This window comes from Peromyscus leucopus, chromosome 16_21 (genome assembly GCF_004664715.2).
Source record: "Peromyscus leucopus breed LL Stock chromosome 16_21, UCI_PerLeu_2.1, whole genome shotgun sequence".
Taxonomy (NCBI): Eukaryota; Metazoa; Chordata; class Mammalia; order Rodentia; family Cricetidae; genus Peromyscus; species Peromyscus leucopus.
The window spans coordinates 35,031,731-35,058,750 of NC_051084.1; the positions used below are offsets into that span (position 1 = coordinate 35,031,731).

General features: G+C 53.6%; 2 protein-coding genes across 3 annotated transcripts in view; one reads left to right on the plus strand and one right to left on the minus strand.

Moving 5' to 3' along the window:
* Vsir (V-set immunoregulatory receptor) lies at positions 1 to 24,966 on the plus strand. Of its 2 annotated transcripts, none has more exons than XM_028886159.2 (7): positions 1 to 406; positions 10,899 to 11,327; positions 12,026 to 12,082; positions 17,372 to 17,479; positions 20,469 to 20,496; positions 21,202 to 21,398; positions 21,559 to 24,966. In XM_028886159.2, exons 1-7 carry the CDS (start codon positions 325 to 327, stop codon positions 21,594 to 21,596), a joined length of 939 nt encoding a protein of 312 aa, XP_028741992.1. In that variant the 5' UTR covers positions 1 to 324; the 3' UTR covers positions 21,597 to 24,966. The 2 variants fall into 2 exon arrangements, with proteins under 2 accessions (XP_028741992.1, XP_037055710.1); XM_037199815.1 differs by lacking the exon at positions 1 to 406 and adding an exon at positions 10,661 to 10,721.
* The window catches only part of Cdh23 (cadherin related 23), a 382,909-nt gene that overhangs the window by 43,288 nt on the left and 312,601 nt on the right, over positions 1 to 27,020 (minus strand). The gene's annotated exons all lie outside the window — the stretch shown is intronic.

Consider the following 27,020-nt stretch of genomic DNA (forward strand, 5'->3'; position numbering starts at 1 on the left):
CAAACGATGAGAACTCTAAGTCAGTCCGGGTTAGACTTAGATCCACTCCTTAGTATGCACGGCGAGATCGTAATTTCTGAAAAGTACCCGGAGAGACAGTAGAAAGGGCTTTACAGAGGGAAGTGGCTGGAGACGCAGTACCGCCCGCCGCCCCTCGGGGGCGCTTTTGGGAGGGGAGCTGGCTAGGTCGTCGGCTGCGGGTTCCGCAGGCATTAGCTCAGGGAGGCGGTGTGTACAGGCAGGCTCCCTGCGCTCCGGGAGCCCCGCTTGCTCTGCGCGCACTCCCAGCAGTCTGAGTCTGCTCTAGCTCGGCTCGACGGCGACATGGGTGTCCCCACGGCCCCCGAGGCCAGCGGTCCGCACCGGGGGACCCTGCTTCTCGCTCTTTTTCTGGCTGCATCCCGAGGTAAGGTCCGCAGGCGGTGGGGCGCAGGGGAGGAGCGCCAGGGAGCACAGCCCGGTAGGGTGGAGGGACCCAGGCAGGATGGGAGTGCCCTGAATATCCCCTCAGCTTGCGGTGACCTCCACCCTACCGCTGCTCTGAGGCTGCTGGGACAGCCCATCAGGGTGCAGAGGGGCTCCATCCCAGCGGAGCACATCTGTACACTCGCACGCTCGCTCGAACAGCTGCCAAAACAGCAGGCAAAGGTGTCTCTAGGGGACTGTCTTTGGCACTTCCCTGCCCAGAGAGCCCAGAGCAGGCAGGGGCCATGAAGAGCTTCTGCAAGGCAGGAAAGGAACATGAAAAGAGTTACCCCAGCCCTTTAGTGGTTGTTGATTGACTTTTGACACCTGGGGGGCATCTCCCTGCCTTCCCGCAACAGAGTCTCAGAGGACTTGGGTATGTGTGTGTGCTCTGACCCGTACCCCATCCCCTTTGACATTCCTGGATGAGTTTTGATGGACACTTCTGGATCTGGACAGCTTAGTTGCCTGCTCTGTACTGATGAACCATTTGAGTGATCAGGTGGGTTCTTGCCACTTAGCCAGATTGTAGCTGAGCAGCCTGTATGGAGTACTGGGGAAGATATGGGACACTCCCTGAGCCCAGCTCCCAGCCCATGCCAGAGGTTTGCCTAACTCCTCAGTACAGACACGGAAGCCCCACACAGGGAGGTATCACTTCCAAAATCCAGATTCACAATTTGTACTTGTCCCGGGACACAGTAGATCCCCAGAGTCTGGTCCTTGCCTGCCCAGAGCAGAAGATCTCCAAGAAAAAAAGAGGGTATTCTGATGGGTGGCCAAGCAGTAGGCAAGAGTGTCCCCTGGAGATTGCCTGTCCGATCCTTCCCTGCTCAGAAAACCCAGGACGCAAGTAGCTTCTGCAAGGCTGGAGGGAGAAAGGGTCCAGGGACAGTGTGGGTCATGGAGGGAGTCAGAAGTGTCAGGATGGAGGTGGTGGGCTCAGCAGAGGGAGCCAATGGGCTGATCAGGAAAGAAAGAAGAAGGTTAACAGAGGGAAAGGGAGGGGAGGCAGAGGACCTCTTATCAACACTGGAGGCAGGCCTGACCCTCTGATAAGGAAGAAGGCGCCCACACCCTGTAGACAGAACAACGGAAGTCTTGGCCTGGATGCTCCCTACCACTCAAAGGGAGAGACTGAGGCAGGGATGGGGTGATGGGACTACAGGTGGGGGATGGTCCCAGCACCAAGGTCAAGGCTCCTTGAAGGGTATAACTGGCAGGACCAGGGGACAGCGGGAGGCAGGAAGGCCAGTACTGTATCAACCACAGGCTATCATCCTTCCCTCAGGTGATCCCCCTTTTCTTGTCCCTCCCCCTCCCCTCAGTTGAATGGGATGCTCTCTATCCATCAGCTCCAATTTGGGTAACTAAGTCCTAGAGATTCGGAGTAGAGGGACACAGCTTGTGGAACAACCCAACAGCAAAAGGGCTCTGAGAGGAGCTGGGAATCCGCACCCTACTGTGCCTCCAAGCCCCAAAGATGGCACAGCCACAAAGGCTTTTGGCTACTTAAACTACTTGGTGAGCTGAAGGCTACCTCCCCATGGTTCCGCTCAGGGAGGTAATTAGGGCTCCGGGTGGCTTTCAGGAAGGGAACAAAGGAGCCCTTTAGCCCGGAGCGGCTCTGACCTCAGCACTGGCTGTAACCTAGGTGTGATCACTCATGGGTTTCCTTTCCTTTCCTATAGCAGCCATGGTGGTCAGGAGGTGTGGGGGCTGAGAACACTCACCAGTCAAACTGAGGTGCTTTGGGCAGAATGGCATCTGGGGCAGGGTGAAATAGGGGTCTGGGGGACTTCAAGCAGTCAGAGCTTAGGAGGCACTTGGGGTGGCCCCTGGAACACATTCCTTTCCTGGCCTGATATGGGTTGAGGAGACGGGGTGGGGGTGGGGGTGATGGTTTGGGAGCCAGGAGCCAGCAGACACCCAGGGGGTGCAGAATCTCTTCCCCACAAGCATCCCTAAGGTTTAAGGAAGTTACTACTACTTTGCCTGTCCTCAGTCTGACCCAGTAGCCCTGTTCACATGGGGGCACTGGTGTGAGAGATGGGCAGCTGTCTTCCCTTTCGTGGTAAACAAGGCTCCAAGGCCCTATTGAGTAAACTCAGTGCTGCAAAGCCTCTGACCCGGTAGTGGTCAGCTCTTGGGAAACCCATAAGCCCCGCCCAGCAGCCTGAGACTAGCGATGGCCATGCCATGGGATGCCCAGGGGCCAGAAACTCTAAGGAGTACTGAGCTGGGCTAGCTGCAGGGCAGCGCTTCCCTGCTGTGAATCTAGGAAAGGGGTACCAAAGGGAAGCTACAGGAATCACCTCTGCAGGTTCAGGATATAGGATCTCAGGCCGAAGCAGGGGAAACAGAGGGTCCTCAGGGCCCATGTGTCCTGTTGGTACTGACTGAGCCTTGAACTTGAGGTCCTAGGTTCAAAGGCAACTCTTGCCCAGGGCCAGTCTGGCCTTGCCAGAAATGAGCACTGACTTCTGGTATTCATGGATCCCTTTGGAAGGTCTGGCTGGGCCATGGCCTTCCTGACGTTTAAGTAAGGGGTCTGGGGTGTAGCTACATGCCAGGGCTTCCTCCAGCTCTAGCTTATCTGTTTTATAGTTAGACCTGTGTTCAAATCTTAGCTGGCCTTCTGTGAGCTGGGCAAACTCCTTAGCATCTTTAGTCAAGTCTCCATCTTTAATACATGGCAGCAATCCATCCTCCCTCAGACACAGCTGTGTGGAGCTGATGGGTAAAACTTCCCATGGTACCCAGTCCTTGTGATGTTGGTAGTGTGCCATCTCCTGGTTTCTGGGGACTCCATACCAGGGGCTTTCCATCTGAGCTTTTGCTGCCTACAGAGCCCCAATGAGTGCCCAGGACCTAGGAAGCCATGGGAAATATCACTGGGAATACATTTCCCAGACTCCTAATGTCTGAAGGATGCTGGGGCGGTTCTAGCTACCTCTGGACCTAGAGTCTGAAGTGGCCACAGGGGCGCCTGGTGGTTCTCTTCCTAAGTCCCCTGGAGACAAGGCCATAAGAGCCAGCCTGGCTTAGTGTGTGCTCATCTGTGGGCTTTCTCTCACACCCCCTCTGCATCCTTCGCCTATTGACTGCTGAGCATCCCCAGAGTGAAGCAAGGGATGCTGTGTTCCCCATCAGCCCTTCAGGAATGAACTTGCTGTGTCCGGCTACTAACCCGGCTTTCCCGTTGGCCGTTCTGTATAGGGTCTCAGCTTCCAAGGAGACCCCGGGTCCAGTCCAGCCTCAGCTACTCCCTCATCACTTGTACTTGGCCGCCAGTCTCAGGGGAGGGTGATTCCCCTCGGTGCACTCTGGGTTCCTTTCCTCGTCACCTGGATGTAGTATCTGCCGAACATCTACCTACGTGTTTTTCCTTTAAATCTACACTCTTCTTTAAAGTAAAAAATTTTAGAGGAAATTTTAAGTCAGGGTCACAAGTGGAAAGCTAGTATCATCGGCCATAAATAGAACATATAAAAAAGAGCAGCCCTGGCAAGCCAAATAAGGGAATTAAACGTTAGTTGGAAACTTAGGCTGGCCCAGACTCAGCATGTAAAGCCTGTTGCTGTCTCTTGTAGAAATAAATTAAAAAAAAGAAAAAAAAAAGGAAAAAGACATTTTGAAGATAGAGTGACATCAACTGTGACTTTCTCTTTGATATAATCAGGGCTAAGAGAATACTGAAGTGGGAACGAATGTCTCTCGTTATGATTCAGTGTTATTTAATGTAAAATCAAAAGCAAAACTACTTGAGTTATTAACGCTGCCCGGCAAACTAAGCCCTCATTGGCTAGGTCAGCTGCCCATCTGTGGGGAGGAGGTGGAGCCAGTCTCTGGTTACCTCTGATTTCTAGAGACCACATCAGCTCCCCAGAGGCCTGCGTTTGAAATGTGTCCACAACGTCTTCTCTGTGAGACTGTAGACAGGTTTCTCCTGTGTTTTGGCTTCCCAGCCCAAGCTCCTGTTTCACAGGCTTGGGAATTAATTAAACAAGTCTGTGTCTGCATTGCGTGGACCAAGTGAGCTCCTTGCATGGATGGAATCAGATCTCAGTAGTGGCCATGGGGTTGAGTCCTCCTTCGAGAGGCCTTGAGTCTGGGCTGGAATCCTCCCTGGCCCACTGCCCAGGCCCTCCCCAGGAGGCACAGTGACTAGGGCCCCTATCCCTGGATGCAGGCTCTTTCCCTAAGGTGCTGGAAGTTCGGCTTCCTCCCATAGAGCCTTGCTTCCCCTTCCCAGCCTCCTTGGTCCCTGTGAATGGACACTTCCTGCTGGGGCAGGGATCAATAAACACATCTGAGATGCCCTTTGTCTCACTAGACAGAGAACCCTCTGCACAGACTTGCTGGCTTCAGCCTGCAGCCTTCAACCCTGGGGCACTTCCTCTGGGTTTTGATTGGACCCTGCCCTCTATCTCCCTCTGTACCACACCTCTGATAAAGATAAGGCCCCGCCTTTCCCTTGAAGCACCTGGAGAGCATCCTGGGAAATGAGGCCTCTGAGCTGGGACCAGTTCCCATGCCTGGGAGGCCAGAGGACCCCCCCGCCCCCATCTCTCTCATCAAGTGTGACGCTAGCAACTGCAGACAGTCTAATAATTGTTTACTTAGCAAGCCAGCAGCTGGACAGACCTCAGCTGTCTGGGTGGGGCCTTCCTGGCCTGACCAATCAAGCTCAGGACCCACCTCCAAAACCTCTAGGGTGTTGCCTTGGTGACTGTGGGTAAAAGCTAGCGCCTGTCATGAAAAACACAATGTCCACACCCACACACACCCATCCCCTGTTACGCCCACAGAGCCTGAATGTGTGGCAAGAAGCGCCGCTGTCTCAAAAACAAGACAGACGAGGATGGCGAGCAAGAGTTCCTTTCCAACTTTCTCCGCAGAGGCTGGGCCCTATCTGTAGCTGGGCACCCCAGCTAACAAGAGGCAGCCAAGAGTGTTCCCTGGGGGAGCCCTGGGCTTCAGAGCCCCTGCCTTGAGCCTGACTCATGCTAAGATCTTGCTAAATATTTGTGGAATGAAAGAATGTTTTGGTTTGGGTCTGGGGAGCAGAAGGAACAGTTGCTCTGAGCATAGGGGTCAGCTCGGGGTCAGCCCTTTTTCTTCGAAGAGCTGAGAGATTAAATTTAGCTCCACCCACCCTGGGAGGGTGGTTGGAAAGAGTTCTTCCTGTCTGCGTGCTGGTCGAGGTGTGGGTCTCAGCTCAGCCACAGGTGCCTCAAGCAAGTTACTCAATTTCTCTAGTCAGTTTGTTGTCTTTAAAATGAAGATGAGGCATAGCATGGAGCATCTGCCTATAATGTCAGCGCTCAGGAGACAGAAGCAGGAGGATCGCAAGTTCAAGACCAGTCTGGGCTACAGTGAGTTTTAGACTAGCCTGAGTTGCATAGCAAAAAAAAAAAAAAAAAAAAAAAAAAAAAAAAAAAAGCTGTCTCAAAAAACCAAAAACCTACCAACTAGCCCCTAAGACCCAAAGCCAAACAAGAAACCCCCAAAAAGTATTAATAATAATAATAATAATACTTTATACTTTAAAAACAAAAATACATGGAATTATACCCACATTAGGATAAAGTGCCTGACATATAAGAAATGGACCTGGGGGGCCTGTAGACATGGCTTGGGGTTAAGAGCACTTGCTGCTTTTCCAGGGAACCTGGGTTTAGTTCCCAGCATCCTCCACACCGGGTAGCTCACAACTGTCTGTAATTCCAGTTCCAGGGGATCGGACACATCTGGCCTCTGTAGGCACCTGCATTCTGTCATGCTATTCTGCACACACAATTTAACACAGTAAAAGTAAAAAGAAGTGGACCCGAGCTCAGAGCTGAAGGGATTCAGGAAGAGGACTCTCTTAAGTTCAGTTGCATAAGTTCACATAGCAAAGGCCCAGCCTAGGAGGCTCCAGGGCCCGGGAATCTTGCTGTCTAGGACAGAGTTAGAGCAGTCCTCAGCTCTGGAATTTTCCTAGCTCACAGAATCCCTCCTGCAGGTGTACGGTGGTCTTACTCAGTTGCAAGTAGAGTGAGGTGGGATCAGGGGACCTGTCCCCAAGGGCAGTGCTCTTCACTGGTACAGGCTCAGGCCAGGGCTTGGGACACTTTCCTGTCCCATGTGAACGAGGCTACCCTAGAGTCAGGGCCCTTCCTCCCCACCCACTTTCCTTGCCTCTGACAATAACCCTTAAGGGATCTGTAGCGGACAATGGGCAACAACACCCTCCCAATAAGTGATTATAATTCCAGCTGGGCTGCCTGTGGCCCAAAAGTGTGTGTGTACGCAGGTATGTGCCCAGGCCTTTCTGCATGCCTGTGTGCTGTTTTCTGTAGCTCCTCCCAGGGACCAGCTGCTCTGAGTTTCAGACATGAGGGACATTTCTGGTCCTCCCGTTCAGGACAAACCATGTCTTTTCTGCCCACTCTTACCTGACCCCTAAGCCTAAAATCCAAACGCCCTCCAACCCAAACCCAGTCCAAGGACAGCTTCTTTTCCTCTTTAACTCAGGAAGAGGTTTTGGTGACTTCGGGAAAAAGAAGTCAGTGTGCTCTCTCTGAACTGAACCCTGTTCCCCTCTATGGCCCCTTGAAAATGAAACGGGACTGGATCTTTCTTATCCCTACTTCGGCGCAGATCTGAGCTCGAAACACCATCCCTTGGGCTCTGATGGCTCTCAGCTTGGGCACACCTCCCCCTGCCTCCACCCCTCCCGTTTAGGGCACACGCTCATGCCACATGTGAGTCCCATCTCGTCCATGCCTTTGGCTTCTAAGCGTCTTGCCATTTGTCCCGTGCCCCTCACCCGCCGCCAGCCTGCAGTTCTGGCCTCTGCTCTGCCTGCCCTCCTGACAGCCCCCTGGGGCTGTGCACTGGGCAAGGGCTGGTGGAAGTGAGTTTGGCTCCAAGGATGGTGGTGGCTCTCAGGCTGGAGCTATCGAGGAGAGGAGAAAGAGGGCTGGGGTGGCTGCTGCATGGCAGCAGGGGGTAGGGCAGAGGTGTGGCCACTCTTTGTGGGTTTGGCTCCCTCTGTAGATCTGGGAAAGCCCCCTCCGGCATCTGGCAGAGCCAGGGCTTAGTAGCCATAAGCCGTCCATATAGGGCTGTGAGGGAACCTCCAAGCTGGTGTGGATAAAACCAGAGGCATGCAGAGACAGCTGTTTGCTGCTTCAGAGAAACTGGGAGTTAAAATTTTCCTATCAAATCCCCACTTAAAAAATTATTTTGGGGCTGGAGAGATGGCTCAGAGGTTAAGAGCACCGACTGCTCTTCCAAATGTCCTGAGTTCAATTCCCAGCAACCACATGGTGGCTCACAACCATCTGTAATGAGATCTGGCACCCTCTTCTGGCCTGCAGGGATACATGCAGGCAGAATACTGTATACATAATAAATAAATAAATCTTAAAAAAAAAGAAAAGAAAAAAAAATTATTTTGTGCCGGGCAGTGGTGGCGCACACCTTTAATCCCAGCACTGGGGAGGCAGAGGCAGGTGGATCTCTGTGAGTTGGAGGCCAGTCTGGTCTACAGAACAAGATCCAGGACAGGCACTAAAACTATACAGAAAAACCCTGTCTCAGGAAGGGGTGGGGGAGAGAAAAAGAAAAAATTATTTTATGTGTATGGAAGTTTTGTCTGCATATATATATCTGTGCACCATGTGCATGCCTCGTGTCTGAGGAGGCCAGACGAGGGCATTGGATCCCCTGGGACTGGAGTTAGAGGCAGTTGTGAGCTACCATGTGGTTGCTGGGAATTCAACCCGGGTCCTCTGGAAGAGCAGCCAGTGCTGTTGATCATCAAGCAAGCGCTCCAGAGGCACAAATGCATACCTTTTAAATGTTGGCAATTCCAAACAACAACAAAATCCTACTTTAAGGGTCAAAGGCAAGGTCTGGAGGCTAGAGGGGCTTTGTTCCCAGCCTTGCAGCAGTCCACAGTCCTGGGCTGAGGTCACTCTCCAGCGGTCCCTTGCCGTGGGGTGGTAGGAAAGCAAGCTGCTTTACCCTGACTGAGTCTGTGGACTTGGTCTCCACACTCATGAAACGGGAAGAATCCAACCCTGTTCTCTCGGGCCGTCACATGCAACACAGACCCCTGAGCGCCGTGCCCGGCACACGCCGTCGCTTCTCACGGTTTTCTGTGAAGCCCGCCCGCTTTACGGGAGCTCTCCAGACCTTCTGCGACTTCAGCTAAAACCACTTTCCCTTCCTGGGCCTGTCACTGCCTGAAAAGGAGATGGTATCTCACCGAAGAAGTTCTGAAATCTCTGCTCACCTTGGCCACAGCGTGCCAGCTGTCTCTTTTGTGTATGAGCAGGGCTGGGGGATGGCTCTGGAATGTCTGTCTTCCTTGCCTTGGAGGCCTAACGCTCCTCTCCTACAGGCATTCTTTGGGGTCCTGCAGTTGCTGTCCCCCTCAAATTCTAACGCACACACACGAGTCCTCCAGTACTGTAGCATCCGCTCTTACTAGCCATTCATATTTTTGTGGTGAGGAGTTTGAAGCCAGCCTCTTCATTCCATTGGATTTTGTCCCCTCTCCTTGGAAGCGTTTCTTGAATTGCAGAGAGAATGGTTTTAGGACACTCATGTGAATGATTCCTGTCCTGGCCTTCACATCCACCCTCTCGCTTGATGTTTTTATTTTTGTCTTCCCGTGAGTATGAGACTCAGCCTAATGACTCAGTGTCACCGGACTCCAGTGTGCCCCTGGTTCAACTCCAAAAGCCACACCAGGCTGCTGCCTTTTGCACTGGACCAGGCTGTCAGAGCTTTTAGGGGTTCCCAGCTTGGTACCAATGGTCCTGGGCTCTGCGGGCAGGGAGGGGGCATCAGAGGAGGAGGTCCAGGTGGTACCTCTGGATGGAGCAGTGTGTGTGTGTGTGTGTGTGTGTGTGTGTGTGTGTGTGTGTGTGTCTGGAGGTCAGAGGACAACCTCAGGTGTCACTCTTCACCTAGTAAAACATTTATGTATTTATTTTGTGTGTGGGTGCACGTGTGTGTATATATGCACTCCACTCCAAGGCACGTGTATGGAGACAAAGGACAACTTGCAGGAACTGGAATTGGTTCTCTCCTTTTGCCACGTGGCTTGAATTGAGGTCGTTAAGCTTGGTGGCAGGTGTCCCTTCTGCCTTTTCAGACAGGGTCTCTCATTGCTCTGGAACTGCACCAAGTCTAGGCTAGCTGGCCAGCAAGTTCTAGGCATCCACTTCTTTCTACCTCCCATCTCAGCATCACTGGAATTACAGGCCTGTCCTAACACGCCCAGATTCTTACTCGGGTCCAAGGGATCCAAACTCAGGGCCTCACATTTTTAGGCAAACATTTTTTTTTCTGACTGAGCCACGACTCCAGCCCTCCATTCATACTCTCTCTATGGGTATTCAAAAGCCCTCTTCCCCTGTCTGTCAGATCTCCTGCAGCCCCGGCAGTGTGAAAGGAAACCAAGGCCACACTAAGGCGTGCTGACCAGGGCACCCCTCACATTAGATCCTCTGTGTCCTCACTGCCCTTCCTCTCTCAAGCCCTGCTGCAGCACGTGTCTTTCTCTTTACAGGGGAGGAAACAGGCTCACGCAGTTAGACAGGGGGGCAGGGGCTCCAGCTCTAATTCTAGTCTCAAAAGACTGGGCCCGGGCTGGGGATGTGGCTCGGGAGGGTAGCATGCTTCCCCAGCATGTACAAAGCCCTGGGCGTGAGACTCTGTGCCTTTTAAACCGGGCTGATCGCACATGTTCAAAATCTCAGCACTTGAGAGGTAGAGACAGGAAGATTAGTTCAGGGTCATCTTCAGCTACATGGTATGTTTGGGGCCAACCTGGGATACATGAGACCCTGTCTTAGAAAAGGAAAAATGAACAAAGCATGCCTTCATTAGGTCCACCGGGTTAAGCAGTAGAGGAATGGGGATTGAGACAGGGACCAGAGGATTTCTTTATCTGCTTAAGGAGAGAACCACGTTTGGGTAGCAGGTGCGTGGGTGAGGACCTGTCGGGCAACCCTATCACCCAGCTGCTTTGAGTGTTCCCTGCATTCCTACAATCTTGCCTGGGTAGACATACTCACTTGTGAAGTCTCATTTAAAGTCAGAAGACCCACCCTTTTTCCAGAAAGGCTACACCCACCCCCGGAAGGCCATTTCTTCCCTCCCAAGTCTGAAAATCTGGTACTGGTTTGCCTCTGCCCACAGGGTCATGACAGGCTTGTCTGCTCAGCTCGGTCAATGGCTCCGAAGCCGAGGTAGGGCACCGGGCATGGGCCCTGCCCATGCAGATGTTTATTCGGTTAGGAGGTCAGTTGACTTGCCCAGGGTCTGCAGCTGGGAAGTAGATGAGCCAAGTTTTCTACTCACCCTGAGGGTGCCAAGGAGTGGCACTCACTCAGGCAGGTGACCGGGGCTTTCCTCTCTCTGAGCAGGTCCGGCCGCAGCCTTCAAGGTGGCTACACCATATTCCCTGTATGTGTGTCCCGAGGGGCAGAACGTCACCCTCACCTGCAGGATCCTGGGCCTTGTGTCCAAAGGCCAGGATGTGACCTTCTACAAGACGTGGTACCTCAGCTCTCGAAGTGAGGTTCAAGTGTGCAAAGAGCGTCGGCCCATACGGAACTTCACATCCCAGCATGCTCATCCGCACCACGGAAGCCACCAGGCACCCAACACCAGCCACGACCAGGCCCAGGCGCATGGGCTGGAGTTAGCTTCCGACCACCACGGGAACTTCTCCATCACCGTGCGCAATGTGACCCTGCAGGACAGCGGCCTCTACTGCTGTCATGTGGTAGAAATCAGGCACCACCACGCAGAACACCGGCTCTATGGGTACATGGAGCTGCAGGTACAGACAGGTGAGCATCCTGTACAGACCGCCGTGGCTGGGGTCGGGGGAGGAGGGGGTCCGCATATCTGCCACGTGACTATGTATGAGACGATGAGTGACTTGGCACTCAAGGGCCTGTGGCTGTGTAAGGAGTGGGTGCATGTGTGTGGGGTGCAGACATGTGATTATCTTGTGTGCGCGCGCGTCTCTGTTTGTGACAGAGTCACACTTTCATGTAAGAGGATGTATGTACCTAGACTGGCAGTGTTACTGCTCATGGGAAAATGGAAGCAGTGTGTGTGTGTGTGGGGGGTGATAGTGTACTGAGTCAGAGTTGATCGTGAGGTGAGTAGGTGAGTGTGTATATATCCGTCTGTCTGCCCAGTTGAGAATGCAAGACTTGACTAGATCAAGATGTAGGTGCCAGCAGGTGCCCATTTGCCCTAGGAGGTGGCATGAGAACATGCAGGGTAAGAAAACGTGTGTGTGTGTGTGTGTGTGTGTGTGTGTGTGTGTGTGTGTGTGTGTGTATGTGTGGTGTGCATGGGCTCACACTTGCATGCGTACACACACACACACACACACGTACAGACTCCACTGGGCCACCACTGCCAGGCAGGCATTAGCGTGCATTCCTGTGACAGGAGAGGAGTCACTAGCCTGGACCAATCTCCGGGACCTCATGAGCCTCACACTCGCCTAACAGCCCTCTCTTTGTTCCCACAGGCAAAGACTCACCACCTAACTGCACCGCGTACCCGTCTAACGAGCAGGAGAGCGACAGTAAGGACGGCCATCCCCATACCTTCTGTGCACCCCATTTCTGTATTTACCTTGGGCCCAGATCCTGTTCTGGACTCTCACCCCAGTACCATACACCTGCAGACCCCCCATTCTCTCTCTGTGGCTTCTGTTCCCCTTCTGCCTCTTGGCTGTGGCCCTAGAACACCCCCCAACTCCCCACCGCTCCTGCAGGCGGGTGGCTCTCTGTGAAGCAGATATTCACAGATATTCACACCGCCCGCTGGCACAACAGGGACTTGACTGTCGCTTGTCCAGTTCTGTTCACAGCCCATCCCCTGTGCCTGTGGAAGGAGACTAGGCCTGCAGACTGCAGGGTGGCTGTCAGCCCTGGTGCTGGCCCGGAGAGGGGCCTTATGGATGATTGGAGGGCTCTGCTCTCAGGGAGGCTGGACACATAGAGGTTTATTTGAGAATGCCCTGTGGCATAAATAGTAGGCAAGGGCACATGTCTTAGGGTGCCCCACACTTCCACAAAGAGAGGGCTGAGGTTTATAGGTTTGTCAGGCACCTAGCGTGAGCCAGCTCTTGATTAGGCTCCGGAAGGGCAGAAGGGAAAACTGTGACCCTGGCCACATGCATGAGGGTTTGAGCCAGTCGAACTACATACAGCCTTGTGTAAAGCCCCAAAGACCAAAGCAACGTTCTAGTCAAATTACTCATATTTTCAAACCCACCACCAAGCTCACCGTGTACAAAACTGAATGACAAGCCACCCCAGTGTGGCAGTGAGGCCTCTGGTTCAAGCCCTTCTGCTGCACACCGCTGAGCTCCAGGGTCTCCTCAGCACCAAGCCATGATGGGTCCTCACTTCCCCTCTGAGCATCCTCTTCCTTCCCATGAAGAAGCAGCTCACGCTGTGTGCGCCATATGTATGTGCTTGAGGGACACAGTGGTGGGGCCTGGGCGACATTCACTTCCCCCTGGCTCCTTCGCTCTGAGCAATCCCCCTGGCCCTGTTCCTTCCTCAAGAATCTGTCTCTGCAAACCTGCTACTTCTGCTACTGCTAGCCTGCCATGAGTGGGGGGGGAAATGGGGTGCGGGCAGGTCGTGGCCGACCTGGAACGTGCTATGTGGGGGGGTTAGGCTGGCCTCAGACTTGCAGCAATCCTCCTGCCTCTGCCTACGGAAGTTCTGGGATTTCAGGTGTGAACCGCCACGCCCGGCTTCAGCAGGACTTGGTGCAAACAAGGCCTAGGCGTTCAGTCTTGGGGACCGAGACCGAGGACGGCGGAGGGGAAGTGCTGGAGAAGTGTGAAGTGGACAGGCCAAGGAGGTTGGGGACTTTTCTACTCCCGGGACTCTAGAGAAGCAAATATCCAAGGGTGAGGTAGATGCTTGAACTTGACCTCCCGGGTGGTTAGTCTTTCTTTTCCTCGCATCTCCACCCTTGGGTTTGGATGTTTTAATGCCTTGCCAATTCTTGGAGCTGTGAAATCACTCTGCGGCTCCTGCTTCCTTGAGTTGTTATCCAGTGAACCGGCTTGTTGAGGGCCAAAAGAACATGCTTGATCCCATTGTGGCTGTTGAGGGCAGGGACCGACCCTGATGACCTCGGATATCCCCTTCCACATTCCTGGTTCCAGCAGTCTCCCGACACTAGCCACTAAGCCTGAGCTGGCTCCTGGGTATACTTTGGGGAGCGTGTGTGGACAATGTGGACGGTACTACGGCTTTCTGCATCATTTCTCTGTTGAGGAGTGGGGATACCTGGGTCCCTTTCGCAGGGGAGCACCTTATCTAAGGGGCGACATCAGGGATGGGAACCACTTTGTGCTCTCAGGCCCAGGGAGCTGGAGAACAAAGCAGTAGTGATGGGTGAAGACTGTGGTGAGCACCCAGCCACCAGTCTGCAAGGGTAGGTACTTCCATCACCATGGAGGTGTGGGTTCTGTTTGATGTACACTAGGTCTCACATCCCAAGGCAACTCGTCCATCCCTGGGCTAAGGCAGGTTGGGAACTGATGGTAAACACAAATGGTGTCTTAACACGTTTCTAGGGCTTTTGCCTGGCCACCCATGCCGTTGCTAAACAGGCCCCAGGGCCAGCTGCTGAGCGCCAGCCTCTACTGTTCATTAACTCTGGAAGGTCCCAACCTCAGCTCTCTTTCATACACAAGTGCTCAGCCGTAGCACTCACTGGGTCTGTATAATGATGCTTCCAGCCCAGGTCTTTGTGTTTTTTCTTTTTCTAATTCCAGTCTGAGTGGCTAAACGTTACCCTACGGGAGTGTAGCTTAGATTAAACCAGGAACAAGGCCAAGTGGGTTTCAGGTAAGGGGAAGTGTCGGGGAGGGGAAGGAACCTGCCAGAGGTGTGGGCTGGCATTTCATGGCATTGCCGAGGGGCCATGGATTTCCCCTGAGATCAGGACAGGACTGGGCAGACCCGTCTCTGTATCCTTCCCATCCCTTACGCAGCAGGATACGCCAGGTGCCTTCCTCAGCCTCCTTTGCACACACCCACAGGGTACCTGGCAGACCCTGGATGTAGACTAAGCAAGCTGGGCCTTCCCATCCTGCCTGCTCTGAAAGGGTTTGGCACATGCCATAGGGTGGTTTTGGCAACTACTTCCACCAGCGCCTCCTCACCTTCCCAGGAAGAGCCTGGCCCCAGGTGATGACTAAGCTTTCTCTGCAATGGGTGCCACCTTGGAGTAAGGGGAACTGCAGTCAGGCCGGCTTTGCAAAGGTGTCCTGAGTCTCTGAGGACAGCCAGGCCCACATACATCCCTCCAGAGCCTGCCTGCACAGGAGCCTGAACAAACAAGTCCAGGGTATAAGGAAACAGACTCTGGAAGTGAAACCGCAGCGACCGTAGAGGGCAGGATTGCCACTTGCAGACAAGAGGGTCAGGCAGAGCGGTCCCGGCCAAATCTCCAAGGCAGGTTGTGAGCACCTGGCTAACTGCACCACGAGTTGCTTAGTAACCGTGGGATGAGAGGAAAGTGCTTTTGCAGCCAGTTTCTCAGATTGCCCCACAGTTCAGGTCCTTGGATGGGGTTTAGCCACACTGAATGGCATGAATTATAGAACGTTTTTACTTTCAATATTCCACGTTCAGATGCAGCCACATTAAAACCGGCAGGGAAGCTGCTTTCCTATGGATTGGAACTTCCTTTGCAATCTGCCGAGCAATTGGTACCATTTCCCTACCAATGGGTACTTCTAAAGTGCCTGCCAATGGTCTGCTCAGTTCCATACACCTCACCGCGAGCCCATTTATGCCTTCACGTCGCTTAGCCGTACAGTGGGATAAAAATGGCCTTTGTTCCCAAATAAAGTGCGGAGGCAGCGACTAGACCGAGGCACATCCGGCTCCTAGAGCTCTCTGGAGGTGGACCTGATCCTGTGACAAGAGATCCTAGCCATGTTTTGGCAGAGAGAAAGGCTCAAATTGGGAAGGAAATGGGCTTACCCTGGTTGTGGTTCCAAGGGCTTGTCTGTTCCCAGCTAAACTCCTGGAGTCAGCAGATGGACTGAAATAAACCAACCCCCTTACGATACGGGGCTCATGCGGTGGCCCGACCCCTTCCGAGACAATTTTGCAACAGCCTAGGAGGAAACACGCACACGATGCTCCCTGGTTCAGTGCTTTGATGCTAAGTGCCTAGGTCCAGATGTACTGCCCGGGTGAGCGGGAATCTGAGCCTAAGAATTCCTCGTTGCACAATGAGGATTGTCGAAAATGGAATTTAACAGTGTCCCCACCAAACAGGGCTGTCTCCATTGATCTGGGGCAAGCTGTGGATAATAGAGCCCTGGGAAGAAAGAAGTGGGTCTCTGTGTAGACAGACAGATGTCCAAACTGTGCTTGGGGGTCAGGAGAATATTCTTATGTGATCCCGTAAGGTAAGACCAGCTCTAGATAGATGAGGACTGTGGAGAAGGGGAAGGCAGAGACTTTTGAATTTTCATATGTGTTTACATTCCTGTGTGTGCATGTATGTATGTGTATGTGCAGAACCAGAGTTAGACACTGGGTGTCTTCCTTAATTGCTCTCTACTTAAGTTTTTGAGGCAGATTCTCTCACCGAATCTACAGCTTAGAGTTACCCACGGACTCTCCCATCTCCAACTCCCCATCGCCTCGGTTTACAGTTACATGTGGCCACAAGGGGCTTTTTAAAAGGATTCTGGAGAGCCAACTCTCAGGCGCTCATGTTTGCACAGCAAACGCTTTACCGACACACACACACACACACACACACACACACACACACACACACACACACACACACATGATCAAGAGGCCAAGCTTCCAGGGCCCTCATCCTAGAAAGATCAAGGATTCCCTCAAAGGATGGGCAAGGGTGTGTTTTTATTTTTTGAGACAGGGTCTCTCTATGTTGTCCTGGCTGTGCTAGAACTCACTATGTAGACCAGACTGTCCTTGAACTCATGGAGCTCCGCCTGCCTCTGCCTCATGAGTGCTGGGATTAAAGGCGTGCGCCACCACGCCTGGTGAGGCTGGGGTGTTTTGTTTTCACTGTAGTAAAACATCCATCTTTAAAAGCAAATGTCGGTGGCAATGCAAGAAATCATATCCTCTTGGCTGTGCGGCACCTTTTGGTTCTAATTTGTTTTTATCGCTTGGGCTCCTTTTGACCTTGAACCCTGGCATGTGTTGTGAAAGGCCTTTTAGTGGACAGCCTGAGGTCCAGGGTGGTCTAGCTCTCTCTCCCTTGGAGGCCGGATGAGGGGGTCTGTTCTCCCATCTTGGCTGCGACCTCTGTCATGGGCAACAGTCCTCATTTCCCTGTGTCCCATGGGGTGGGGGACATATGGCTGTCTCTGAAAGGAGCTCCCTGGCCACTTCCGGTCACTAAGGGTTTGGATGTGGGGCCCTGATGCCTGGGCCTCTCATCCTGCCTGCTCTGAAAGGGCCTGGCACATGCCATGGGGTGGTTTTATGGCAACTGCTTCTACCAGTGCCTCCTCACCTTCCCAGGAAGAGCCTGGCTCCAGATAGTGACTAAGCTTTCTCTGCAATGGGTGCCACCTAGGAGTAAGGGGAGCTGCAGTCAGCCTGGCTTCACAAAGCTGTCCTAAGCCTTTGGGGGCAGCCGGGCCCACATACATACCTCCAGAGCTTGTCCCCACAGAGCTTGGGAACCTTTCCACAAATGCTATGCAGATTCCATTCCTGTCCAGCTCCCTTCTCCAACCTGACAGAATCTGAGCACCTCTGTGGTCATTCTGTGCCTCAGTTTCCCTTCAGGAGAAGTGGTGGGAAGGGGACTCTCATGTCGGCTGCTTTTGTCCTTCTAGGTATCACGGCTGCGGCCCTGGCCACGGGTGCCTGCATCGTGGGAATCCTCTGCCTCCCCCTTATCCTGCTGCTGGTCTATAAGCAGAGGCAGGTGGCCTCTCACCGCCGTAAGTACCTTTTGCCGGGACCGTGAGGGGGTTTCCTGGCTGGGAGGCCAGTGACGGCATGGGACATGACGGCTGTACCGTCCTTTCCCATTCTTCTGTACTCCTGCAAGGAGCTGGCTCTGTAGTTGAGAGAGAAGGGCACCTATGGATGCCTTTCTCTGGGCCTGATGTCTGCCAGCTGCTTCAGTGCCCAGGCAGGGCTGGCTTGGCACTCCATACGAATGAGCAGGTAACCACACAGAATGGCAGGGCTAGCTCAAACTGGTTTATAAGGATGCTGCTACTCAGAGATCTCTTAGAGTGGGCCCTTGGGTGGGTTTGTTTTGTACTGAGCAGCCGTTGCTGGGACAGACACGAGTTTGGGGATGTCAGAAAAGCTGGGGCTTCGGCTGTCCCTTGCTTTTCACAGGCAAAAGCTCAGGCTCTGCAGGTTAACTGACTGAATGTCGGAGGACATTGTAAGTGCAGAGCCGAGGTGGCCCCAAGCTGGCAGGGCTACCTTGCCAGGCACTGTGCCAAGTTTTGTCACATCTGTGCCTCACCTAGTCACCACAACAACCCAAATTGCTGGGGACATTGCTGTCCTCATTTACAGATGGACAAACCGAGGCTGAGGACGGTTCCCTGACTTGCCACACTGCAAATGAACTGTGGAGCCAGGCTTCAGGCTCGTGGCCACAGACACTGATCACATCCTCTTTCTGGGGGACGGTGCCCCGCCTGCCCCCCAGTCTCTCCTATGAGCCTCGTTTGACCTGCATCCTCTGAGGGGTGGGAGCCCAGTGGGGGAGGGGGTGTCCTGCTCTCGCAGTTCCTCCCAGGCCTCTTCCCTCTGCCTAGCTGCAGAAGGTAATTGAGGGAAGACTATTGTCACCAGGGTCACACCAGATTTCCTCTGCCCTCCCCTTCACCTCTCAATCAGCCCGCCATCCCCCTACCCTCTTTCCTGGAGGCCCACACTGGGCCTCTGCGGGCTGTGGCCGCCTCGCCCTTCCTCTCAGACTGTTTCTTCCAGTTATAACCCTACTACAGGCTGCCCGCGGGCATCCCTAAAGTGGCAGCGTGGAGCACGTGACAGGTTAGAGTGAAGGAGGAACCCGGGGCTCTTCAGGGAGAGAAATGGCTGAGGGGACAGGGAGGGAGATAGCCCAGCTGGGCTCGATTCTAGATGGATTCCCAGGTGCTTTCTGTCTTCTCCCTCCTTTGCCTAGACCACGGCACTGCCTGGTCACGTGGTCAGATTAGGAAACAGGAGCTGGAAAGCAGACCCTTCTGGGGTGGCAGTTACCAGTGTGCGGGGGACTTCACTCAGCCTTTGTTGGGCCTGGCCTTTCTCGCGGGGCATCCACAGGGTTCTCATTCTACTCATGGGGACCTAGCGGGATAGAGATGACTGGAGGAAAGAAAACTGAGGTGTGTGTGTGTGTGTGTGTATGTGTGTGACCAGGCCAGAATGCCATCATGTGGGGTTCTGAAGGCCCAGGCCCGAGTTCGCTTATTCTGTACACCTTCAGTCTACTGAAGTCTACACTGGCTCCAAACTTCCCATCTGCCCCAGGAGAGTATGTGACCTGGACTTGGAGAAGAGCCCTGTGGTGACAAAGGGCTGGAATGGGCTACACTTCATGCCATGTTGAGTGCCTGTGGAGAATAGCCTTGTCCCAGAGTAAGGATGTCCCATGTACAGTAACAGGAAAGGGGACAAGAATTTATCTTCTAGCTCGCGCCTTTAATCCTAGCCCTCCGGAGGCAGAGGCAGGCAGAGCTCTGTAACGTTGAGGTCAACCTGGTCTACATAGTGAGTTTCAGGGCATCAGAATGACATAGTAAGACCCTGTCTCAAAAACAAACAAACAAACAAACAAACAAACAAAATTATCTTCTAAGGTAAATACTTCCCAATCTCTTCTCTGCCTCTGAATGAAAGTCCTCAAATCCATCCTGTGATGGATGATTCAGACTTAGCAACAGAAACACACATCAGAAGCATCACTGCTTAGAAAAACAAAGCGCCCAAGGATGGGTAGTGGCCCTTGGGGAGTCACTGGTCCACACAGACCCCAGAGTAGCCGCTGTGGGGTGTTGGGAACCAAAAGCAACCAGCAAGTCTTAGCACTCGGGCTGCAGCCGGCCAGCCGCAGCTCACGGTGCACAGCACACTCTGGGCAGAAACCTCCCGAGTCCTGGGCTGGGGGCTGGGTAGCCCGGGGATGAGCGTGCTCAGGAGAAAAGAAAAGAACAGGCAGTTTAGCATCTCCAGCTCCAAAGTGGAGGTCACCGTCTTTACCCCAGAGCAAGATGTCACGGAGGAGCTTGGCCCACGCAGCCTGACACAGAGTCACTCTGTCAGCAGAAGTGACCTAGATTTCAGGAACTTTGTGCAACTTCCCTGTGTTTGTCTTGCACATGCCACTCCCCCCAGCTCATTTCCCCATGTAACCCTCCTCCTATAAGAAGGATCTGTGGGAGGGTGCGGGGAGCTGCCCGAAAGAGGGAAGTTGGTGTCCTTGCATCTGGATGACGGCCAGTTTTAGGGGGACCCCAAGGATGGGGTGAGGTGGTAGTGGCTTGTGGGGGGAGAAAATGGTAGCAAGGCTGGGGAGTGATGGGGAGAACGGACCTTCTAATCCTAGAAGCTGACCTTGAACCCTCTACCCCTCCAGCTGTGACTAGACCAGAGAGAGAAGCAGTTGTCAGCACACGCAGGGGCCTGGCCTTTGGTTGAAACTTAGATTCTCAAGTTTCGACTGCACTGTCAGGCTCTGGGGAAAGTGTAAGCCTGGGGCAGACATCCTCCCACACATGGAAAATACAGACGGATTTCACTTGTACACAAAGGTGGCTCTGCTTTGAGTCTACCCGCTGGACAGGCACATGGAACTTGGGCCTCTTCAGTGAAGAGTATGGGCTCCCGGGCATGCTCCCGGTGCAGGGGACGGGGCCTGCCAAAGGCTTCCTTCCTGTGACCAGCTTTTCTGTCTGTCTATAGGCGCCCAGGAATTGGTGAGGATGGACAGGTAAGGCCCACCGTGACTTTGAGAAAGCAGGTATCAGGGGATGGGTGTTTCTGTGTGGTATGGGGCCCCTGCCCAGCATGACACAGCTCGTCGCAGCTGCATCTGGCACATCTGGGCTGGTGGGCAGCTCTGTGTACCACATTCACCCCTGCTAGGCTCTGATTCTGCTCAGAAGTGCTTCACTGGGCACCTTTGGGTCTTAGTGGTCACCCTAGCTTAGGATGGGCAGGAGTAGAAGTGGCTGGCTGGGGCAGACATTACAACATGCTAAGGGGGGGGGATTCATGACCCAGGCCCCGCCCAATGCATGGTGGATGGCTCAGCTGCGCCAGGCATTCCAAGAGAAAGCTGTCAGCCTGAGCAGGCATGAACAAGCCAATGGCTGCTCTGGGCAGGGCAGCGGGGGTCAGAGATGGGCAGGCAGGACAGTGCTATCTGTGCTTGGGCATGGGCTGGCTTGGGTGGGCTCAGAAATTAGTCACCTCCGGAAGCTTGGTCCCTGTCCTACAATGTGTTTGAAGGAGACGGTGTCTCAGATATGTCCAAGGAAGTTCTACCAGTGATCCCACTCGGGTAGAACCTCTGAGTTGGAAGGCTTTCACAAGCTGCCCTTGTCCCAGCTGGGAGGAGAAGGAAAGAAAGGGGAGGCAGGAAAGATAGCAATGTTCCGAGTGGCACTGATCACCCCGAATTCTCCTTCTCTAGTGGCAACACCCAAGGTATCGAAAACCCAGGCTTTGAGAGCGCGCCACCCTTCCAGGGGATGCCTGAGGCAAAGAGCGGGCCCCCACTGTCCTATGTGGCCCAGCGGCAACCTTCGGAGTCAGGGCGGCATCTGCTCTCTGCCCCCAGCACACCTCTGTCTCCTCCAGGTCCCGGGGATGTCTTCTTCCCATCCCTAGGTGAGTGTCGTCCGACTTTACAGCACTGTGACTAATAAACATTAGGACTGCAGGCTCTGCAGCCCCCCCCCCCATCCCCGGGGAGTCTTCACGGTGCAGAGTTGAACAAGGGGACACAGGCACCCCTCCCCCATTCACTTCTCTATCCTTTCTTTTACAGATCCAGTCCCTGACTCCCCTAACTCCGAAGTCATCTAAACCAGCTGGGGGACCATGGACAGTGGAACCTGGATTAGGGGCAGGTGCATTTGATCTCTGCTGGCCCTTTAAACAGACCTTTTAGGCATTGACCCAGCCTCCTCTCTCCTGCTCTGAGCCTAGACTCTGCTTTACAAGATGCACACACCCTCCCCTACCATTTCTGGATGCTATGGGGGGGAGGTAGGGGGCGCAGGGAGAAGATGCTGGATTGTTCATTGCTGTTCTCAAGATCTTGGGATGCTGAGTTCTTCCCAGAGACTTGACTTCACATCACCAGCCCCAGATGCCAAATGACCTAAGAAGTCACAGAATGTCCAGAATGTGGCAGCAGCCTTTCTTCATGGAAACCAGCAGCCCAGATGGGATGGAGTAGGTCATCTTGCCACCCTCCCAGGCAAGAGACACAAGATATAAGAGACTCCTGCCCACTGTGGGTGTGTGGCTGGCCTGCTGTTTTGTCCGAGGATGCTCTGTTGACCTGGCTCTATCCCCCGGACTCTGGAGCTTAGCCTGCCTAAGCCTCACTAGGGGACCTTCCTCCGCAGCCTCCACCAGCAATCGGAGGGTCTGACTCTGGGCTCTCATTGCCTGTATGGTGGTCCACGGGGTTCAGTGGCCAGAGGCTCGGAAACAGGAAGTCCCTGTTGCATCCAGGAGCCACTTTGAGCTCATTAGTGTCTTGAGCAACGTGAAGCCAGACCATTGTACATAGAGGGTGGTAAAGGGCATGATGGGAAACGTGAGTGGGGACTGGCCTCCTTCTTGTCCTCATCGTCCACCACTCCCACTGTTCAGTGTGGGGGCAATGACAAAGGTGACCTCCATGATGTCTTATCTACATGGGGGGGGGCAATTCTAAGTGTGAAAGGGATGCTATTAAAAACAGTATGTGGCAACAGCTGTAAACAGCTGTGAGTGAATTGGAGGTGCTAGCTTTAAGGGCCTGGTGCATGGCGGGGGGGCGGGGGGAAGGGGTGGTAGCCAAGGCCTGGGGATCCTTCCAGTTCTGACCATCGATCTTCAGGGTGACCTGCAGGCACATAAAAGAGCTTGTCTCTGGTCCGATGCTACTCTTGGCTCCCATCTCCAGGATGACCTGGGCACTCAAGGAGAGTCCTTCATGAAGGACTTGAAAACATGAAGAGAAAAGACAGTGCCCTTGAGGTGGAAATTGCATGGCTGATGTCTGAGAGTGAGGAGGGGTGAGGCTGGGCAAATCACCCTTGAGTCTCCCGTTAGGACCGTAGCCCCAACACTGGAGGAGCAGTAGCACCAGGCTGGCTTTTGTCTTCCTGCAGCTTCCACTGGCTGGGATGAACTAGGCCTGGGCAGGAAAGCTCATAGCCAGGGCCTGCGGGCAGGAGGAAACCCACTCATGGCCGGGGGGGACAGATGGGTAGGGAGTGGAGAGAACAGCTCCGGCCTGGGACCCAGGCTGCCTGCTGGGAACTCTGTGGTCCCATGAGGTCCAAGAGCACAGGTCCCTGTGGGATGCCAGCTCTGTCTGTCTGGGACTTTGAGTTCCTGGCGGCTCTGTACCATCACAGGACTGTTGGGGTAGTCAGGAGCCCAAACCATGACTCCTGTTTTGTCCCCCGGGGTCTCCTCTTCTACTCCATCTGTTGCCATAGACTATACAGTTACTGTAGATAGAGTGTGTTGTTCTTTTGGCTTTGGGGGTACTGTGCTGGCGTGGGGGAAGCGCCAGGTGTTTTGTGGCAGGGCTTTGGGGCCTCTGTCAAAGGGAAACAAACCCACAGAGTAGCTATAGGATGAGTATAGCCTATCCCCTGGGGGAGGCTGGCCTGTCCCTGCAGCCCTAAGCTTCAGATCTTGTCACTCAGATGACTTCTAAGAATTGGACTGTCAGACCCCTGCCTGGCTGCTGCTCTGTGGAAAGTGGGGGAGCCCCTCACCCCCCAGTCCCAGCCGAACAGCCACTCACTTCCTGCCCAGCTTCCTTCTATAGGGCCCTAGTCTCTTCTGGACCCTGCAAGTTCAGCTTCATGGTTTCCTGTTTTCGATGCAGTTTTTGTGTGGTCCAGGCTCTGTCTACATCCATGAACCCCGCGCGCGGGGCCCTGCCACCTTGCTTCTGCTGTGGAGGGGCAGGGTCTTGGGGGTGGGGAATAGAGGTGTCCTGCCCTTGGGGCAAGAGGTGGGGGTGATGATAAGACACAGTGGAGAACTGAGCTCCCAGGAGGAGGAAGGAGCCCTGTAGTCTCCCGAGCCATATTGGATTCCTGGTACTAGCAGAAGCCTAGGGAGAGAAGTCTACATTCTGAAGAACTAATTCATCCTTAGGCGATCCATCAGAAACCGCGGGGTCGGGGGTGGGGGTGTTCTTTGCCTATCTCCGGAGGTTCACATAAAGCTCTCCCTGGGACTGGGATGGGAGGGACCAGGAAGGAAAGGTTTCCGATAAGGGAAGGGCTTCTTGACAAGCCAAAGGGCCACTGGTGACTGTTGTGGACCAAGCTGGCCCTGCTGGGGTACTGTAGCATGCCTCAGACCAACTTCTCAAAAGAGCAGGCCTGGGGCTACCCTACTTCTGCTTGGCCAATGTTTGCCCGGCATGAAGCAGCCCAGAGCCCAGGCTCCTTCAGGAACTGCTCCCCAGAGGAAGGACTTGGAGGAGGCAGCTAGGCTGAGGACTTCTGAGGGCCGGTTATCTCTACTAACCTGGGTCCCGGTAACATGCTCCCTCCTGGAGAAGGGTTTCCTGGGTAGGAGCTGGAGCAGCACCCCAGGCCTGACCTGGCTATGGTGGGAGCTGAACTAAGATTTTCTCAGGGAACTAAAATAGGCAAAAGAGGAACTGGGGGTGCCAAGCAGGATAGGAGGCAAAAGTCCCTTGAAAACACACGGCCCAGCTGAGTGCCTGTCCCAGACCACAGAGAGCACGGACCATCTGGCCCATGCCCTGCATGCCCTCTGCTTTGCCCCGACGACACTTTTCTTGCCCACAATGAATGCCAGTCCTGGGAGGGTGGGGAACTACTAACAGTCTGAGGCTGCCTGGGGGAGCTGATAGCTGATACAGAGTCCTTGGGGAACTGGGCTGAACCAGGACCCCAGGATTACGCTCTGGGGACCTAGCTTTGTCTGGGCCTGCTAGGATCTCCATAATGGCATTATCACTTTGAGCTCATGATGCCAAGGGGTAAACATTTCACTGGGTTTCATGGTTCTGATCTGTTGGTGTGGCTTCCTGGAATATATGGTGAGAGGAATTCAGATGTGATAATACAGCCAATAAGAAAGTGCTGAGATTAATTAGTAATGTCTGCCTTGGATATAGGAAAAGGGAGTGGCAGTATGGATGCCATATCTTAATCTTTTTTGTTAAAATATGTTTCCCAAAAGATTTTCATGTGTGGTTTTGTTTGTTTGACATCCCTCTCCATGCAATCCTGAAAGTCTTTTTTTGTGTGCATGTGTATGAAGTATGTATGTATGTATATATATATATATATATATATATATATATGTGTGTGTGTGTGTGTGTGTGTGTGTGTGTGTGTGTGTGTGTGTGTGTAAGTCAGAAATCACCATTGGGCTTCTTCCTCCATTCCTCCGCAATGTATTATTTTTAAAGATTTATTTACTTTATAAATGTTTTACCTAAATGCATGTACATACATCATATGCATGCCTGTTGGATCCCTTGGAACTGGAGTTAAAATAGTTATGAGCTATTGTGTGAGTGATGGGGATCAGACCCTGGTCCTCTGCAAGAGCAACAAATTAAAAGAGAGATTTTAATGACTGAGCTATCCTTCCAGCCCCACCATTGCATTTTTTAGCATGCATTTAAATATTTTATGTGTATGGGTTTTTGCCTGCGTGTATGTATGAGCACCACATGTGTGCCTGGTGCCTGTGGAGGCCAGGGGAGGGAGCATTGGATCAGTTGGAAATGGAGTTATAGATGGCTGTGCGATGCCCTGTGGGTGGAATCAACCTGGGTCCTCTGGAAACAGAGCAAGTGCTCTTAACCCCTGAGCCATCTCTTCTAGTGCCTCCATTTTATTTCTGACAGACCCTTCGGTGAATCTGGAGCTCACCAATAAAGCTGGGCTGACGGACCAGTAAGCTCCGTGGATTTGCCTGTCCCCACCCCACCCCCACCTCGCCAGCTGCTGAAGTTACAGACTACATGCAGCCCTGCCTGGCTTTTTTTTTTTCTGTGGAATCTGGGGATCTGAACTGAGGTCCTCATGCTTGTGTGGCAAGCACTGTAGCTACTGAGCCACCCTGACCCCTCCCCAAGAGTCTTTACTGTCCCCATTTAATGCAAAAGGAAATGGCGGCTCTGAAAGGGTCATGATTTGTGGCTGGTGGGACTGAGGTTGGCTCTCCTGCCTCTTAGGCCTGAGGCCTGTCCCCTTCCCTTCATGGAACCAAACAGCCTCCTCACCCAGGAGGACCTGCTACTGCCCTGCCTTGTACACACTGCGCTCCTGAGATGATGAACCTGAGCCTGCACGTTCATGGTTCCAGCTCACTCCACACCGGGAACACATTCTCATTTATGCTCGGTCTCCTCTGGAGAACCCGTGCTAGTGTGTAGGCTCCTTCTCTACCAGGTCTTGTCACCCCCTTTCCTGCCTGGTCACCTCCAGGCCAAATGACTTCTGGTAGACACTGTGGCCCACGCACTCCACTTGTGTGCATCAGGGGGAAGGTGAGGGAACAGAGGGCTCCATCTGGCCACTGAGACGGACCCGGGAGCTCGGCCAGCTGTGTGCCCCCGCATCTGGGGAGTGGCGGGATGTCTCTCAACAAGCAAGGTGAGCTGCAGCTGGAGCTTTAGCGATTATGATTACGCATCCTGTTGCTCTCTGACGGCACATTTGGTAAATTGCTTTAAAAAAAAAAAAGTCAAGGTGAAAGGCCAGGGGCTGGGTTGTTCTTGCTGGCCTGGGGCAGTTCTTCCTGCCTGATATGAACACAGGGAAATGCCCAGGCTGGGGGCCAGAGCCATAGCTGGGGGAAGCCGGGGTCCTGATGGCAGAGGCTCGCTTTAAAGACCATAATGAACTGCTAGGGCACTGTTCCCAGCTCGCAGCCCATCCAGGGCCTGTGGACAGAGTGGGTGTGGGTTTTTTCTCCCCAGTAACCTGAGAAGTCAGGGTTATCTGCTGCTGTATTTCCTGTCGCTGGCTGTCATTCATATGTCAAAGAGGCCACCCTCTCTCCTAAACCTCCTGCCAAGGTGCCTTAGGGCCAGGGCTCAGCCCCTGACCTCCTCACTGGCTTTGGCCCTTCCTCCCTGGACCCAGCCCTTCCTTCTGCGGGGGCCCCTGGATGGCCATTTGGGCCTCGCCATAGTCCTTTAGTCTTTCCTGCCTGTAGTTTGGAGCTAACAGAGGTCCCAAGCAATACAATGATTTCCTCTGGCCGGGTGGCAGGCCATTG

Bases quoted from the DNA above. Each gene is read 5' to 3' on its own strand.
- Vsir (XM_028886159.2), top strand. From the start codon at position 325: ATGGGTGTCCCCACGGCCCCCGAGGCCAGCGGTCCGCACCGGGGGACC. The intron at 12,083-17,371 runs GTAAGGACGGCC...TTGTCCTTCTAG, and splicing joins TAACGAGCAGGAGAGCGACA to GTATCACGGCTGCGGCCCTG. The intron at 17,480-20,468 runs GTAAGTACCTTT...GTCTGTCTATAG, and splicing joins GCAGGTGGCCTCTCACCGCC to GCGCCCAGGAATTGGTGAGG.